Below are 14,072 nucleotides of genomic sequence, written 5' to 3'. Positions count from 1 at the left end.
TCTATTTCTTCCATTTTTCTTTTTCCAAATACAACAATAAATTTCTACATTATTCCTCATTAACTCCTAGTACAGTATTAATGGATACCCAGAATGTTAGCTAATACAAAGTTAAGAGGACAATTTTTCCTTGAGGTGATTTCAATTTAATAACTGCAGAGACTCCCTGGAAAGCACTAAGGAATCTTCCTGTTCCCCATTTATTTAGAGTTAAATAGAATAATAAATTGCTATCCACCAGCTGAATCCCTGGTCTAACTGAAAAGTTAAATAATGGTTTCTGTTAAAATGTGCCAGCATGCTTCTTCCATACACTTCTTTCAGTTCAAGATACTTTTGGCTTCCTTAAATAAAAACATATCTAACACAGATGTTTATTGAAAATCGTTAAAATACTTTCAATAACTATTATACAAATCTACGGGATATATGCTTTGTGTTTACAGAGAGCCACTAATTAAGTTTATTTTTAAGAAACTACAGACCTTGGGGGCATCTGGGTGGCTCAGTCAGTTAAGCCTCCAGCCTGCGACTTCAGCTCAGGTTATGATCTCATGGTTCGTCAGTTCGAACCCCTGCTGAGCTCTGTGCTGACAGCTCAAAGCCTGGAGCCTGCTTCAGATTCTGTCTCCCTCTCTCTCTCTGCCCCTCTCCCGCTTGCACTGTCTCTCTCTCTCTCTCAAAAATAAGTAAACATTAAAAAAAATATTAAAAAAATAAAACTACAGACTTTGTATCTTAAATGATAAACTAGTTAAATCACTTCCAAAAACAGAAGTCAATTCTTTCAGCCATGCAAAACAAAATATTTATGAAGACAAAATATAAACAGAAACCTGTTTCATGAACAATTGGGAATACATGAAATAAAGATGGATTTTCAGTCATGAATACTAGTTTTAACAATTTTAGCTAGTTTTGACAATCGCTAAAACGCTTCACTTTTACATAAATACCATCAAACCAGCTATGCCAAATTTACTTCAAAATCATCACACTTTAATATTATAATACCAGAGTCTAACAATCAAGTCAAATGCCAAGCAGACCCCTGAACACTCACTCTGTTGCTTCCTACAGTTGCAAACACTAACGGATCTCCTTCTTTACTATGCCAGTTAAATTGTACTCCAAACAATGGTTGATTATGATCTTCCTGTAAAATAATCATAAGAAAAATTACTATAATTTAGAAACAAAAGAATGGTGAACTGACCGTTTTCCCTTATAACCCCTCCCCCCTCCAAAAATGTAGGCTACTATTTAAGTCAGAGGTCAGGTAACAAGCACTCAACTATGAATTAACACGATTTGTCTTCTATTTACTTAAACTCAATCATATTCTTCTGAATCAAAATTAAACTGGGTTAATTATTGTAGATGCATTTAATCTCTTAGGACGTAATTTATGTTTCTGAAATAGGAGATGAACAAATACACCAAGAGTTAATATAGCTTCTCTAACACTCACTAAACTTTATTAGGTTTAATTTTTCCCTTGTAAAGCAAAGCATATCAAACTCCATTCAAATCATTGCTTTCTATTATTCCTATAGAAACAACTTTAAATAATCTTGATTTTGGGTCCTAAAAGAAAAATATCCCATGGAGTTTTATCATGAACAAGAATACTGGAACACTGGGGACCAGGGGTGACAATAGACTGTAACTTCAGTTACTAGGAAGCTATAAGGAGGCGCACAAAAAACATACAGTTAACCCTTGAACAACACAGGTCCACTTACACACGGATTTTTTGGATAATTACAGTACTGTAAACGTATTTTCTCTTCCTTGTCATTTTCTTTTTTTTTTAAGATTTTATTTTTATTTTATGTATTTTTAATGTTTTAATTTATTTTTGAGAGAGAGAGAGACAAAGCACAAGACGGGGAGGGGCAGAGAGGGAGACAGACAAAATCAGAAGTAGGCTCCAGGCTCTGTGCTGACAGCTCAGACTCGTGAACTGTCTGGGGCTTGACTTGTGGGGTTTGAGCTCGTGAACAGCGAGATCTTGACCTGAGCTGAAGTCGGACACTTAACCAACTGAGCCACCCAGGTGCCCCCCTTGTGATTTTCTTAGTAACATTTTCTTTTCTCTAGCTTATTTTTACTGTAAGAATGCAGCATATAACATACAAAATACATGTTAATCGACTTTATGTTATTGGTAAGATCAACCAATAACCAATGTTATTGGTGAAGTATGTTATTGGCTTCTGGTCAGCAAGGGATTATTAGTGGTTAGGTTTTTGGGGAGTCAAAAGTTAAACTTGGATTCTCAACTGCACGGGGGCAGGGGTGACAGCATCCCAATCTCTAAGTTGTTCAAGGGTCAACAGTATTCACTTTTGTTCACAAAAATTATTTTTCAGCCTTAGAATTTTACTGGCAATCTCCTGGCACTGAACATTAACTTTCACACTCGCTTTTCAAGTGTTAACAACTTTCATTTCTCATCCTTTGAAAAGCCACAGCTTTAGGCTTCTGAAATATTTAATCAAATTATTTAAAAAGTCAAAACCAACACCTTCCAGATATATTATCTGGGTTAAGATAATTAAATGGGTTAAGATAATTAAATATTAACACAAAACTATTAATGGACACTTTGCTTTTTTAAAAAGTATATTAATTTCTCTCCTTCTAAGAGAATATAATTTGACACACTGAGCCATGTATATTGCTACACCGACAAGAAAATAATTTCCCTAGAGACATAACTTCTTATGCTTTCCCAATACTTTACCTAAAAATATATTCTTATATTTAGAAAGATTCTAACTTACATACGTAAAAGATAATACAATGTACATTTTTGTCAGTGTAGGAAAAATACTCCCAAATTTAAAAAAGAGAAAAAGAATAATATGTAAAGGAAAACATTTTAAATAAATATCAATCCTTTTTATAACTAAAAATGCTTTTGAGGAAGCAGCAATTTAAATAACTCCAAAACCTTGTTTTCCCCAAATACTAAATATTCAAAAAAGTTATTTGAAATTGTTTTCAAGAATTAAATATTTAAAACCTGCAGAAAAACATGTTTCAATTTGTGCTGAAAGTTAATGGGTCACATTCAGTTCTTTTTAGTAACAGGTATCAGGAAATGGCTTTATGTTTTTAAAGTTTTAACAAAATGTGAAGAATAACATATCCCAAAATCTTTTATCTTAATACAAACAATAAAGAAAACCCTGTATGCAGTACTAGGTATTACCCATTTAAATTAAAACAAAACAAAAAAAGCTAAACAAATGGGACTGTAATAACTATACGGTCTACGCTACAAAAAAAACCCCTTCACAGCACTCTAATTTTAAACTTGACAAAGTACCCTGAGCATAAAATGTTTATCACTGAGAAATAATTCTGAAGCCTAGCATTCAGTCCACAGGATCTGTCTTTCAGCACATACCTTGAGACTATTTACACACTTGAAAGAATATTTGCATTTCTTTGACTTCCATTTTCCCTTCCCCCAACTTTTCCTTCCAGGAGCATTTGGTGTATTTGTAGGTGTATCAGGGCGTTCAGTGTTTGTACCACTTTCTATACTGACAGCATCATCCTGTAAGCAGCAAATTGGGAAAAATTACGTGAAACAGCAATACTGTAGCAGCAAATGACAGGGTAGCTGCTCACTGACCTAAAAGCAGTGATTAATAAATTCTGTAAGAAATGCAAAAATTTATTCCTGTCTCCAAATAAGGATATAAAAGAAACTAGCTACGCTTTAGGATTTGTGGATTTCAGCAACAATCTAAACAAAAAACAAATCAGAAAAACAAAAAATCTAATCAGAATAATGAGAATAATACTGCCTTTAAATAACAAAGCATTGGTCTGTGCCAGCCACCTTAATACACTGGCTCATTTCATCTTTACAGCTCTTCACAGAAGGTACTGTTAGATAAGAAAGTGTTGTTTAGAGATCCTAAGAGGTCTCTTGCTACTAGGGTTGCTGGGATTCAAAACAAGCTGTGACTCCTGAATCTGACTGAACTACATATTACATGTCTTCATAATTTATTTGACCGCTGCTCTGTTTGGAGCACGGGGGTTGGTAGCCCTTTGAGGATGATGGAGTATTGATGCCTCTTATTTTAGATGTAGTTTTTGAAAATCCTGTTATTCAAATTCCGCTTAATTATAACACAAACCATTTAGAATCTTTATAAAATCCTACATATTCTGTGCTATTTACAAGTGACATTTGCCTCACAGTGCTTATGTAATAATGATACTTATATAGAACTCCAGAAACTCTCTATAATTAAAGTAAAATCATTCCGAATGTAGAAATGACTGCAGGAAACCATGAAAATTCACTTAATTTATACCCTATCTTCAGTGCACAAAATACATTCATGGCCCTCTAATCTAAGATTTAACTACCTCCTTTGATTACATATTCCAGTATGTTCTTTGGAATAAAGAGATTTATTTAAACCTATTGCCTTAGGGCAACAGCTCCTAAATTCATTCCACAGAAAGGCTGTTTTTGCAGAGTGCCTGTTAACATCTATTAGAACAAGTCTAGGAAACACTGCCTTAGGAGCTATTTCTAAATGATTGCTTCCTAAACCTGGTGTTATATTTACAAAAGGGTAAAAATTAACTGGAGTGTCAAAAAGCATATAAAAAATTCATACCATACAAACTCACCTAAAAACAGTATGGTTTTATACAATTGTTCTTGGGGGTAGTCTTCAAAACTTCAAATGGTTCCTACCTTTTTAAAAAATACACTAATTATTCTGGAATATACTGAATTGGATGAAAAGACTAGATAGATGGTACATAACAGGTGCTCAATATTTGGAATTTTAATTTTAATGTAAATATAATCAGATAAAAAATGTAAACTTTTAAGTTCCGTTCCCAGGCTGAAATCATGGTTTATATCTCTATTTCTCCCCCTCTTCACAGTTTCAGAGTTAACATCTAGTGTAGAAAGTAACCGTTTTTCAGTGGAAAACTACGCATTATCTATAGCACCTTTCCAGGTTATCATATTCTAGCCCTCTTCATTGCCTTTAAACCTCACAACTCATTTTATATTGTGGGTAACTAACTTACACTCCTGTAAATTCTGTCTCCAAAGGTAAAGGCTCAAAATATCTTCCCTTCTACTCTGGAAAAAAACTTTTGTCTCCATTTGCAATTTCACCTCTACATTCCTTTAATGTATACGGTCTGACTTACACTTGCCCAGTTCTCTCATATGAGTAAAATGAAAATTATGTTTCACTTACCGTTTTTATGGAAACTGTCTTTTAACACTGGAGAAATGAAATAATAAAACTGACATTTATTCACCAGCTTCTTTACATTCTGGACCGAATTTCAACCGCTAATCAAGAAACCACACAAAACCCTGTTTTGTTTTTTTAACTGACCACTTAACTTACCCACCTCTTCCCAAAGGAAAATCACAAAGGAATCAAATGGAAATGCAAGTCGCAATGCTTTAATTTTATCTTTAAATTAAAATCAAACCTTTGCTGAGTATCTGTGTATAGGATGATTTCCACTTTGGCCCCTCCTCAAAGTACAGAATGATGATATGGCACTACCATCTTCATTTGCCCAACAAGAAAACAGGGATAGTAATTTGTCCCTTAATCTTGCCACAGGTTGCTTAAGCAAAGGATAAGTCTCCAGATTTAGCCCTCTGCTAGGCAACCATCAGTACTCTTCTAAAAGTTACATACTCTGCAGTCATAAGACCTTTAACAATTCAATAAAATGGCATATACATATATACTTAAAATATGTCCTTTCAATTCTCTGATTCACGTTCACAGTAGTATTTCCTCAGGTTACCTTAACTCCAACTCAAAAACACCACATTCTTTCCTCACTTCCTTTTGGCCTTCTCTTCACTATTTGGTTTCCAAAGAGTTAAGACCACTGCCCCTGTTAGCCTTTTCTGAACTAATTTTTCTACAGAGTTCTCTACTGCTTTTCCTTATTGCTTCCCCCTAACTTATGTCCTACATCTGAGGTCCTTGGGTGGAATTCAGAGGGTGTCTGAACCTAAATGGCAAAACAAACCCGCTTAATGTTCACCATCTTTAACTGAAATTTAGCACTTTCTTCTATTAAATGAAGGTAACATACTGCTGTAGCTGTGACTTTCTCATCAGTGGAAATCAAGTATTTTTATATCATATGCTAGTAGTTGCAGATCTCAAAAAATTGCCTATGCCCATCATTACTACCAGACACCTTTCCAGATCTAGTTAATGTGCTAATAAAGAAGCACTTTCTTTAAACACTTTATATTAAAGGACTTAATTTATGAAAAAAATCTTAAATTTGTTTTGAAAATATTTTTAAGGTATTTCATAATTTTATTATTTTGTTCATAATCTTATATATTGTATTTTATACATTTAAAATGTTGTTCTGAGAAGACTACCCAGGATTCATTGAAGTGTTCCAACGCACAAAAAAGGTTTAAAGTCCCTACCCAAATCAGGGAACCAAAACAAAGGCTTACTCCATTGTTTGGTTCTAAGCAGCTTTAGAATGCAAAGAATATATCCTCCTTAAGGGTCTACCAAAAACAAAACAAAAACAAAAACCTGCAATTTATTTTGTTCCCTGAAGTTTTCCTCAGTCTAGATTATTGGCATTTTCATTACAGTTCTACTTGATTAGTATGCGCAAGGGCCAGAAGCATTAAGTCTTCACAGTAACTAACACTTGTATACTACTTATGGGGCAGGCATTCTTTTCATCACTTTACCTGTATTACCTCTTTTAGTCCTCACAAATACTCCTTGAGGTAAAGGCCATTATTAATCCCATTTCTAAGAAACTGATGAAACCAGACCAAGTACCTTGCTCAAGGTCAAGCACCCAGTAAGGAGTAGATTTGGAAATTTTAACTTAACATGTGGATCCAATCTGTACTCCTAACCTAATCTGCCCAGAAAACACTTTTTAAAAAGCAGAAATAAAACAGGTTCCAAGGACTAGAATGAAGAAGGTCAACAATGTTAGAAAGTAATATATAAGACTGAGAAGCACAAACAGGAAAAAGATTTGAGGTAACATTCAACACCTAAACTTTCTAGAAACTTTAAGTTGGAACTAACAATTCCCCAAACATCTTTCTTCTATCTGCAAAAATAATTCTTTCCCATCTCGAGTGAAACTTTCGGTAATGACCCCATGCCATACATATCCTTCAGTCGGTGATGTAATGATGTAGAATTTAGGAACGGGGTGTGTATCATAGCGTTTATTCCTAAAACTAGCCAAAAGGACGAGAAAATGAAGAATTTACATCACACTCCTATAACACTTTAAAGATTTAAAAAATATATTCAGATTCTACTGCCATGTATTATGAAAAGAAGGTTCACACTATGCAGTAATACCTTTGAATTGTCAAGACATTTTGCTGATCGTATTGGATATAAACTTAAAATTAATATCACTTTAGTTATTACTGGCGACTTACCTAAACACTAGACGATTATGGAGATCCATTTCAGAGCTTAAAAAAAAGTCTGATTCCAAAATACCTGGCACTTGCGAAGCCACTGGCCCACACCTAAAAACATCTGCCTTTACCACTGTTACCTAAAATCTTCCAGGTCGTCCCCTTTATTTTAGTAAAAATTTTCAGAACAGTAATCGACTCTTAGTACTTCAACGGTGATTTCCCTCTCCGACTCAGAAGACGACCCTCTCAATTCTGCTCCTCCGGAAGAAAAGCCGCCTGTCAGGCACACCCCATTCCCATCCACAAGACAGAAGTAGACATAAAATCCCACCTTTAGAAGAGTCACCCAAAGCCCTTAAAACGAAGATCTATCTACTCTTCCCATCGTGAACAGCATGTAAGGGTCAAGAAAGTGACACAATCCCCAAACTCCTCTTAAAAACTCACTAACACACTCTGGCTCCTCCTTCCAACTTTCTCAGAAAAAACTCTAACTTGCCTTTTAAACTACTGGAATCTCAGATCCGCACTCTCCCCAAATCTCCCGAAGGCCCAAACACTGCCCAACCACGCAAAAGGATCTCAGAGCAGACCCCTTCAGACCCTCCTCCCACCACGCTCTCTTAAACCACTCTCCTTCGCCAAGTTTCTGCTTGCTCTCGGCCCCTGCTCAAAATCCCCATAGAGACAAGTTCGATTTTCTCCTCCACGCCCGCGTTTTCCTGCGGGTGACACCTCTCCCTCCCCCCCCCAAAGCAGCCCGCCCGCCCCCGCACCGACAGTTTAAAAAGAATTTAAAACTTTCATTCCAGAGTTCCGTCCACACTGCTCTGGGCTGCACTCACATTCTCGTCTCCAGAGAGGTCGGGGTTGCTATTCTCGTCGCTGCTCAGCTTCTGCTTCTTGGCCGCAGGCATGTCTGTTCCCGCCGGCGCTGTCGACACTTCCCTCTCGGACATATTCCTCCGCCTCCCTCCAGGTTCCTGCCGCCTAGGGCGGGGCCTCCGCCACACCGCCGTCAAGCAAGCCCGGCCGGAGCCTGCCGCAAAGTTGCCACTGCCGCCGCCACCTCCACCGCTCCCCCCACTGTCGCAAACCGCGCCCAGCCGCCGAGGCGGGCGTGCGTGCGACCCCGCCACACTGCTGAAAAAGGGGCGCGCGTGCGCGCCCTCCCGCGCAGCTTCCTGGCTCTTTCCCTTTCCCTGCTCCCGTCTTGCCCTTTTCCCGCCGCCCTCTCGGCAGTTTGCACGGAGAGGTGAAGATCCGTTAGCTTTCGAGAGCAGTATTTCGTACGTCCCCTTTCCCTATTGCCGCCTCGAAAAAGGAGGAGCGGAACTCAAAGGGATGCCCCCTCACCCCCTTCCTCCTTCCATAGACGTTTCAGCCGCAATCGGCCCAATCCTTCGATCCCCGACCCGCTGCAAGGACTCGAAAGTCTGTGGAATGGACTAGACCACCAATGTTCCAGGGGATGGGGGAAGATACGAGAAGTCACCTCTTGCTTTAGCGGCATATGCCACGCGTCCTTAATCTTGAGTTCGGAAGACAACTCTCTCACGTTATTCATGGAACTGTTGAAGCTCTAGCTTTTGGTTGTCATTAGGAGTTGGGAAACTGTAGAGAGCCTCTCACTTGTCTCCCCCATCTAACAAATGGAAGTTACCCGCTAAGAGGTGCGCATGCGCTGGGGCGTATTCTCGCGCTGGGTTGTCCACACCCGCCTACTCGGGCCCCTCCTCTTCGAAATCTTGTTTGCTGAACCAGGTAGTCTTCCACCGGGTTCCTATAGTCCGGGATGGATTTCGAAGAACGACAAAGTCATAGTGTCTGGATGCGTCCTAAAGTCTTGATGAATATTTAATATAATGAATATTTATTTCAATCAGTGATTCTTCTCACCCAATTGGTACCAACATTGGGTATCGTTTAATTTAGGAATATCCTGTAATTATGATTCTAGACTCCAATGAGTTATAGCCTAAAGGGCTCTTTTTAACTGTTAAAAAAAATTGTGAAGGTCTGAAAATAAGTAGTTATCTCCAACTATGTATAAGGCTATGATACTTAACAGACAAAATTTGGAGACATACCAGATAAAATTTTAGGGAAAGGCAACATAACTGGTATACTTGACCAAAATGTTTGTTTCCAATAAGTGTTAGTATATCTGGGCTCTTGACATGTGTCATATACATTGGCGAACCTTGTGGATTTGTTAGATGGTTCATTAAGTCACGTAATCAAATCAGGAAAAGGAGGGCCAGGACAAGAAATAAAAGCCAGACCTTCAGCCCCCTTTTTGGTAGCTCTTAGTTGTGACTACTTCTCCTCCTGGGCCTCATTGCCCTCATCTATAAAACTGAGGAAATTGGAAGGGACCTGACACTTCTTGAGCACCTACTTAATAATACATATTTTTTCTCTCTTATAACTCATTACATCATCCAGTGGATAACCTGAATAGAGTGCCCCATCCGTAAAATTCTTGTGTACTTGAATTATTTTTGCATGATTCCTTAAGAGAGAATATCAGTTTCATTATCTGCAGCTTGCAAAGTCACTTTTCCTTTTGGGAACGGAGTTAAGAATGATAAAAAGGAAGGTAAGGTAAGGCAAAGGGCAGAATAAGGTTTTTGCAGTGAAGATTTAGGAAAAATAAGCTGAAAAAAATTAAAGTTCAGGTCTTAATAATAATAGTAATTGCAGTCATTTGCTGAATTCTTCTAATGTTCCAGGCACTACTAATTACTTCTCAATTGGTGAGAAAGAGATGACACTTGTATGGAGTCAGCCACTGAGAAAGTAAGATGTGCTTTGGTATGACATTTTCATGGGCAGAGACAAACTTCCCCTGTCTGTTGAAAAGATTGTGAAACTTTGCTCTACAGTTAAAGACTAATCAACTAAAACATTTCCAATCCAAATTACTCTATGTGTCTGGGATCAGTAGGAGCTGGGAAGTGGGAGTCAAATTCTGATCATAAAATGAGGAAAGTTGCTGAACATTTGAATAAAGGACATATATGGAAGGAAAATGCCTCTAAGCATGCATGTTATCTGTAACAAAGCAAAAATACTTTTAAAGAGTTTTGTTACAACTTGCAAGGATATTTTGATTATTTTAATTTTTTATGGGTCAGGGACAATAAATGGAAATTAGTTAAAGCTCATTACTGATGTTAAAAAATCATTTTGACACTTGTTAAAATAGTAGTGAACTTTATTCAGGATTATTGTAATAGGTGTCAAGACTGTTGCAATAGGAAAGAGATAGGGTTCAACTCTGAAACACAGCAAGGACAAGTGAGGACTTATAATCAAGGAGCAGAGTTGGAGGTGAAGGAGTTTAGGACTTGCCATCCACAATATGCTGCTTTGGTATATTGGTGATTTTGAGCTAAATGCACTTGAAAAAAAAAGGCTTCCTCTAAACTCTTCTTATCTGCCTGAAGACAGATCCTCCAAAAGGAGCTCAACTGTTATAAATCCCCTCCCCAGGAGTTTCATCAACCAGAGAAGACTGACTTATCACAGAAAAGACTAGAAGTCACACCACACCCAGACAGACTTTGTCACAAACTATCATAGCTCCCATATATTCTAATGACCTATTCATCTTTCCAAAAAATCATTTACTTTTCCCTGTGTGACATACATCTCCCAACTCCTTCCCCTATGGAGATGGTATAAACTCAAATCTCACTGCTTTTTGGGGTATTCGCTTTTTTCCCCCTGTGATGCTCTGTGCATGTTGTATTAAAAGTTAATATACGTGTATACCTTTTCTCCTGTTAATCTGTCTGTTGTCAGTTTATTTCCTAGACTCAGCTATCCAACCCAGGAGGGTAGAGGGAACGTTTCCTCCCCTGTGGGTGGGTGGGGAATGGGCAGAAACTTAGTAAGAGGAAACATCCAGGGTAGGAGGATTCTTTGTAAACTGACTTGCCAGGATGATCAGATATCCAGAGTGGGGAATAAGAATTTGATCAGCTATCAAGGGTGGGGATTCTCTCTAAACTGATTTAGGATTCTTGCTACAACTGGACTAGGGACACCAAAGACAGGAGCCAAGGATAAGGCCTATTGAGAAGAGGGCCCAGAGGAGCCACACTACAATTTGGTCAAGAGGAGAGTCTTTGTCACTAATCTAACACATATAAAATATCATAGGTGTCTTATTTGGAGTGCTATCTCTATGGCATAAATTTAATAAACACAAAAGACTACCTATTAAAAATAATAAATTTTCAACACCAAATTACTGTGAGGGATTTCAGAAACCATTACAGTTTAAGTCTTACCACCCACAGTTTTACAAATGTGGAAACTATGATTTAGTGTAATTAAACAATTTGCCCAAAGACACACAGCTCTTCAACATGGCAAAGCTGGGGTGCCCCAGTGGCTCAATTGGTTAAGCATCCGACTAAGGCTCAGGTCATGATCTTGAGGTCTGTGATTTCAGGCCCAGTGTTGGGCTCTGTGCTGACAGCTCAGACCCTGGAGCCTGCTTCAAATTCTGTGTGTGTGTGTGTGTGTGTTTCTCTCTCTCTCTGCCCCTTCCCCACTTGCGCTCTTTCTCTCTCAAAAATAAATAAATATTTAAAAAAAATTTTTTTAAACAACATGGCAAAGCTAAGGATCATATTTAGGTCTGATTGGTTGGAAAGCCAAAGCGCTTTTGCCTCAAGGTGATAAACCCAGGCAGCTCTAGATTTAGTAATTCTACTCAGGTGCTTGGTCTTTAGACCACATAATCTTCTATACACTATCAAAGAAAGCTACCTAACTTGAGACAGAAAGAAAACATAACTGGAGAAACAAGGGAATCCAAATGAAGTCTGGAGTTTAGTTAATGGTTACAGACATATTTTAGTTTTTTAAATTTTGACAAATGTGCCGTGGTAATATAAATGTTAAAAATGAGGGAAACCGAGTGAAGGGTATACAGGAAGTCTTAATACTATCTTTGTAACTTTTCTTTAAAATTATCCCCTATACACCAAAAACCCTACTTAAAAAAAAATCTATTTCATATTAGACTTTGGGGAACACTACACAGAAATACCCATTAGACTTCAAATAAGTGGTTGATCCATCTTGAAAAACTTATAAAGATCATTTATTTATAAAGAAAAGAAACTTTACAGCCTCCCTTCCTATTGTTTTATAGTATCATGTAAGCTTCAACTCAGGAAATGAGTTTCAAAAGCTAAATTAAATCCTTCCCATTTCAATTGAAGTCTATTTCTCATTCATTCAACATTTTTTTTGTCTCTTCTGCTTCATAAATAGCAGCTGTTCATCATCACTCATGCACTCTGTAATCATAGCCTTGCAGATCCAGTTTTCTATGAACAGAACATCATATGGCTTCTTTGAACATTTTAAAATCAATCAGGAGGAATTTACTGAATGCCATTTATGTGCAAAACATTAAGGTAATTATATGGGCGGGGGGGGGGGGGCGGCTAAAAAGGGAAAATAAGACACAGTCCCTGCCTTCAAAAAGCCGAATATGCTTCCAGCATTAAAAAATATCTCATGCAGGGGCTCCTGGGGTGGTTCAGTCAGTAAAGCAACTGACTTTAGCTCAGGTCACAATCTTACAGTTCATGGGTTTGAGCCCCGTGTCGGGCTCTGTGCTGACAGCTCAGATCCTGAAGCCTGCTTTGGATTCTGTCTCCCTCTCTTCTCTGCCCCTCTCCCACTCATTCTCTCTCTCTCTCTCTCTCTCTCTCTCTCTCTCTCTCTCTCAAAAATAAATAAATATTTAAAAAATTTTGTTAAAAGTCTCATGCAGGGGCACCTGGGTGGCTCAGTTGGTTGAGCATCCGACTTTGGCTCAGGTCATGATCAAGCAGTTCGTGAGTTCAAGCCCCACATTGGGCTTGCTGCTGTCAGCCTGTCAGAACACAGCCTACTTTGGTTCCTCTGTCCCTCACTCTCTGCCTCTCCCCCGCTTGTGCTCTCTCAAAAATAAATATTGAAAAAAATATATAGATGTCTCATGCAGACTTTCTGCCTGCATTTTGGGAGTGGTTCTTCCCAAGAAGGTGCTGGTGCTGGAGTATAGCCATCAGTCATGGATTCTTGTCAGCCCTGCCACTCTAATCCTTGGGATCTTGACTCAGTATAATTCTGTTCCCAGCCTGCCTCTTCTGAAGCTCTCCAGCTGAGGGAGGGGACCCCACTTCTCTCTTGGGGGGTGTTTGCTAACACCTCTGCATACCTTTGCCCAACAGCACACAGCAGGGCTCTCCTCCCATATCCAGAAGGTAGATGGCATTTTGTTTCCTTATCATCCCAGCTTCGCAGGTGAACAAAGGAAGTCAGGAAGTTGGAATGAGGAGCACAGAGCATGTCCCAGATGTGAGATATTCCTAGACTGCAATTCAACTTCTCATCAACAGCTTACCTGGCATTCTCCAAAATGTATGTGATCTTAATATCTTTGCTTCAATTAAAGTTTTCTGAAAGGAGATGCCCTATCCTTACCAATGAAAGCTGTCAACTTCTCTTGTTTCCTGGTTTGGATAAGCTGCCCATTGCGTCAGTTGGCTAACTGAAGCCAAATGTAGCTGCCTGGTTATATTAATATCATTTTTCT

The 14,072-nt window shown here is 38.4% G+C and overlaps 1 protein-coding gene across 2 annotated transcripts in view; it reads right to left on the bottom strand.

The window, feature by feature from the left end:
* Nucleotides 1–9,107, bottom strand: part of EED (embryonic ectoderm development) — a 30,713-nt gene extending 21,606 nt beyond the window's left edge. Inside the window, exons 1-3 of one of the 2 annotated variants that reach the window (XM_027039970.2) lie at nucleotides 8,308–9,107; nucleotides 3,419–3,571; nucleotides 1,064–1,156 (exon numbers count right to left, since the gene is read on the bottom strand). In XM_027039970.2, coding sequence (XP_026895771.1) covers nucleotides 1,064–1,156; nucleotides 3,419–3,571; nucleotides 8,308–8,421 — 360 coding nt within the window. In that variant the 5' untranslated portion in view covers nucleotides 8,422–9,107. The remainder of the gene's footprint in view (nucleotides 1–1,063; nucleotides 1,157–3,418; nucleotides 3,572–8,307) is intronic. The other variant, XM_027039971.2, reaches the window with a different exon arrangement.
* Nucleotides 9,108–14,072: the final 4,965 nt, after the last annotated feature.

The sequence above is a fragment of the Acinonyx jubatus genome, chromosome D1 (genome assembly GCF_027475565.1).
Source record: "Acinonyx jubatus isolate Ajub_Pintada_27869175 chromosome D1, VMU_Ajub_asm_v1.0, whole genome shotgun sequence".
NCBI lineage: Eukaryota > Metazoa > Chordata > Mammalia > Carnivora > Felidae > Acinonyx > Acinonyx jubatus.
Note: the sequence above shows the minus strand (reverse complement) of the source record. Positions and strands in the feature narration are given on the sequence as shown.